Source organism: Osmia lignaria, unplaced genomic scaffold (assembly GCF_051020975.1).
Source record: "Osmia lignaria lignaria isolate PbOS001 unplaced genomic scaffold, iyOsmLign1 scaffold0006, whole genome shotgun sequence".
NCBI classification, from domain to species: Eukaryota; Metazoa; Arthropoda; class Insecta; order Hymenoptera; family Megachilidae; genus Osmia; species Osmia lignaria.
The window spans coordinates 4,919,249-4,923,714 of NW_027478163.1; the positions used below are offsets into that span (position 1 = coordinate 4,919,249).

Sequence of the window (4,466 nt, forward strand, 5' to 3'; positions counted from 1 at the left end):
CTTGAGAAATTTGCCTTTCGAGAAAACTGTGTTCGCACGTGTTGGTAGTATGCTAACCAGAACAATAATGGCCGATCAACCGGCTTCGTCGCAGCAAGAACCGTTGGCTTCTTTTTGCTGACGTAACGCTCCCTGATTGGTCGGCGTGACCGGCATCCAAGGTGGCTGCCGGTCGCGCTGCTAAGTGCTGCCGCGGTCCGCGTGCAGGCGGTAGAAATTACATTTTCGAACATTCCGCCCGCCATCAGCAGCTCGTAGAAGATGGTGATGAATCCTGATCCTCTACTGGTAGTAGAGCCAACTTTGCAATTGGCCGAGTTAGAGTTGAGGTGGCCGTCTTGATCGTGACGACCCTCGTCAGTCCATCTGGTCCAGGGTGAACTGCGAGCACTCGAGCAAGAGGCCACTTGCATGGTGGGAAGCGCTCGTCTGTAAGCAGCACCAGAGATCCAACGTGGATGTTGTTGGAAGGGTGATGCCACTTAGAGATTGATTGCATCCGTTGGAGATGTTGAGTTGACCAGCGCTTCCAGAATTGTTGTAATTTTTGTTGTATGAGATGCCACCTGGCTCTCGGTGAGATGTTGGCCTGTTCAACAGATGGCTCAGGCAGCGTTGAGATTGCTCTTCCGATTAGGAAATGAGCTGGTGTTAGCACTGAGAGATCGTCAGGGTCGTCCGTGAGAGGCTCCAGTGGTCGTGAATTAAGCGTTGCTTCAATCTGATTTAGAAGAGTATAGTATTCTTCAAAGGTGAGTAAAGTGTCACTCACCGTGCGTCTGAGATGGTATTTGACAGACTTGACCACTGCCTCCCACTTTCCTCCCATGTGCGGTGCAGCAGGTGGATTGAAACTCCAAGTTGTATGGTCGTCGACGAACAGCTTGGCCAATCGTTGATTGTCTTGAGTGCCCTCGACGAACATTGATTTCAATGCTGAATCTGCTCCGATGAAGTTTGTTCCGCAGTCGGAGTAGATTGTATGTGGAATGCCTCTTCTTGCAGCGAACCGTCGGTACGTGGCAACGAATCCATCCGTTGAATAGTCGGTAACCATTTCCAGATGAACAGCAGACGTTGTCATGCAAACGAAAACACAGATCCAGCCCTTTTGTGTTTTCGCACCTCGCCCCTTCCACGTCTTGAGTGCGATGGGACCGGCGTAGTCTACGCCGGTGTGTGAGAATGGGTGTGAGGGTGTAACCCGAGAGAGAGGTAGTTGGCCCATCAGTTGATGGGCACGGATCCCCCTCTGCCGAGCACACACAACACACCGCAGAATGTGAGATTTGACTGGAGCTCGTCCACCGATGATCCAGTAAGTCTGTCTGATGTGAGCGAGTGTGAGTTGTGTCCCTCCATGAAGCGTTGCTTTGTGGGAGTGATCTACAATCAATTCGGACAGACGTGAGTGACGTGGAAGGATTGCAGGGTGTTTACCTTCATAGGTTAACTGAGCGTTGCTGAGTCTTCCTCCAACTCGAATAACCCCTTGATCGTCGATGAAGGCCGTGAGTCGATTGAAGGCGTGGGACGATGGTAACGTTTGGTTGTTGACCATCATCTTGAGCTCGTGTGAGAAGTATGCTGATTGTGTGGCCTTGATCCAGAAGATTTTGGCCCTTTCCAAATCAGCTGGTGTGTTCGAGAGCCTCGTTGAAGCAGTTGTCTTTCTCAGTTTGGAGATGAACCTGTAACAAACTGAGGTAACATGAAAAAGTTTTTGCAAAGATGAATATTTGTGAATCAAGTCCCAGTGATAATCGATTTTTTGGCACGTTAACACGTGAGAGATTCCTGGGCGACACTCCTGCAGGCAAGTGTCGTCAGATGCGTTGCGTTGTACAGGCCATGATTCTTGAGATTGTAAAAGCCACGGTGGTCCCCTCCACCATAGCTCGTGTTGTTCAAGCTGAGTTGTAGTCAATCCTCTTGAAGCGCAATCAGCAGGATTTGATGTGCCAGGAACGTGCACCCAAGTTGCAGTTTGCGTTAGTTCTTGAATTTGTGTTACACGATTCCTGACGTAATCTTTCCATCGTGATGCGTGAGATTTGATCCATGTAAGTGTTACTTGAGAATCCGTCCACAGGTGAATTGTAGCAATGTTGAGTTTGAGATTAGCTTGAACGTATTTCAGTAATTTTGCAAGTATCAGCGCAGCTGTGAGCTCGAGTCGGGGAATTGTAAGCCTTTTGAGAGGTGCGACCTTTGTCTTGGAGCACACCAGTGACGTCACCTTGTGATCTGTGGACGGCGAAAAAACAGTAATGTAAATTACTGCTGCCATGGCGAGTTGTGAAGCGTCAGAGAAGCCATGTAATTCCACTGTAGAATTGTTGTAGGTGTTGAACCACCTTGGTATTGAGAGTCTGGCCAGACTTGTGAGATCTTCTCTGATCGCAATCCATCGTATAGTAACATGGGATGGCAGTGGATCATCCCATTTGAGATTGAGAAGCCATAATTCTTGCAGGAGTACCTTCGCTCGAATAATGACTGGTGACAAAAAGCCAAGCGGATCAAATATCTGTGCTACTTCAGATAATACAAGGCGTTTTGTAAAATTGAGATTGTGGTGAGATTTAGTAGTGAATGTGAAACTATCGTTGACAGTGTTCCATCGCAATCCGAGTATTTTGGTATTGCAGTCGTCTAGTGAGATTGATGTACCTTGAGAATTATTGCAAGGCACGATGGTTTCAAGCAGAGAGGCTTCGTTTGAGTGCCACTTTGCAAGAGGGAAACCGCCTGCGTTGCACAAGTCAGTTAATTGTGAAGCAATTTCAATTAACGAATCAAGAGAATCTGCACCACCAAATATGTCGTCGACATACCTTGCATATTTGATTGATGGTACTGCCAGTGGGTAGCGTTGACCTTCGTCCTCTGCAAGTTGCAACAGGGCTCTGACAGCTAGAAATGGTGCAGCTTTGGTACCGTAGGTGACTGTTGTCAGTGTGTATGGGACTTCATTTGATTCCTCATCTATCCAGAGTATCCGTTGGAGATTCCAATCGTCTTCATGTACTCGTACTTGACGATACATCTTTGTGATGTCCGTGGCGAATATGCATTTGTGATGGCGAATCCACAGCAAAACGTCGTTGATGTTGAGCAGGAGATTCGCACCAGTGTGCATGATGTCGTTGACAGAAAGTCCAGTTGTTGTTGGACTTGAGCCATTGAAGACGACCCGCAGCTTTGTTGTTTCACTGCCAGGCTTGAAAACTCCGTGATGTGGAAGATAGTAAATTGAAGAGTCGTTGGGCGAGATTGAAGAAGCCTTCTTCATGTGACCGAGGTCCTCGTACTCCATCATGAATCGCTGATATTGCTCACGGTACTCAGGATTTCGAGTGAGCTTGCTGAGCGTGCGTCGCAGGCAGGAGCGAGCTGTGCTGTAAGAGGTACCCAAGACTTTAGTATTTGTTTTGAGAGGAATACGCACCACGTATCGCCCAGTAGAATCACGGCTGTGCGTTGCACGAAAGTGATCTTCACACTCTTGTTCGTCCGGTGTGAGTTGAGATGTGTTTTCCGTTGGAAGCTCCTCTTGAATCCAGAATTTCGTCAGCAGTTCTCTCAGAGCAGCGTCGCTGTCTTGAGGGATTGATGCATTAAATGATGAATAAGCACGAGCTTGACGCCTCCTTGCTGGTCCAATAACGAGCCATCCGAATATTGAGAGCTGGGCGACTGGCATTGATGGCGAACCTTTAATTACATTTGATTTTATAATTCGTCCATAATTGTCGGCACCGATGATGACGTCGATGGGTCGTGGTTTGTAAAACTCAGGATCTGCCAACTTGAGACGATTGAGATGTGGCCAGTCTTGGTGGGGTGCCTCAGAAGACGGCAAAATTGTGGTTAGAGTGCGTAACACATGAGTTTGTATTGAGATCGATGAGGTATTGTAAAGAGATTGTAAATGTAGTGATACAATACCTCGAGTTTGTGTTGATTTCTTGCCACCAATGCCAGTGATGGAGATTGAAGATTGAGTGCGTTGAAGTCCTAGCTGTTCGACGAGATCTTCAGAAACGAAACTGAGCTCCGATCCGGAGTCGACGAGCAGCCTTGCGTTGTAGGTCGTGGATGAGGTGATGACTTGTGCATGTGCTGTTGCTAACAGCGTTAGCTCGGCTTGCGTCGCAAGCGAGCTTGATCGTTGATCGTTTGTGTTGGCGGTTGTACTGGATCGTTGACCCATTGAAATCGTGCTTGAGTGCTTGACGACTGCACCTACACTTTATTGTGTTTGTGTTGAAGAGGACGACGTTGTCGGATTCTCTTGTGTTGCCGCAGGCTTGGCTGTGGTCTGTGGCTGCGTTGCAGCCAGGTGTAGAATTGTGTGATGAGGCCGTCCACACTGTTTGCAACGGTGTTCAGACTTGCAATTCGCAGTGGTGTGACGGCCGCAACAATTTCTGCACAGAGACAGTTTGTCCACTAGACTTCGT

The 4,466-nt window shown here is 48.1% G+C and overlaps 1 protein-coding gene across 1 annotated transcript; it reads right to left on the reverse strand.

Moving 5' to 3' along the window:
* Positions 1 to 244: 244 nt before the first annotated feature.
* LOC143306279 (uncharacterized) lies at positions 245 to 4,216 on the reverse strand. The gene has a single exon (XM_076693049.1). It carries the CDS (start codon positions 4,214 to 4,216, stop codon positions 245 to 247), a length of 3,972 nt encoding a protein of 1,323 aa, XP_076549164.1.
* Between the last annotated feature and the right edge of the window lie 250 nt (positions 4,217 to 4,466).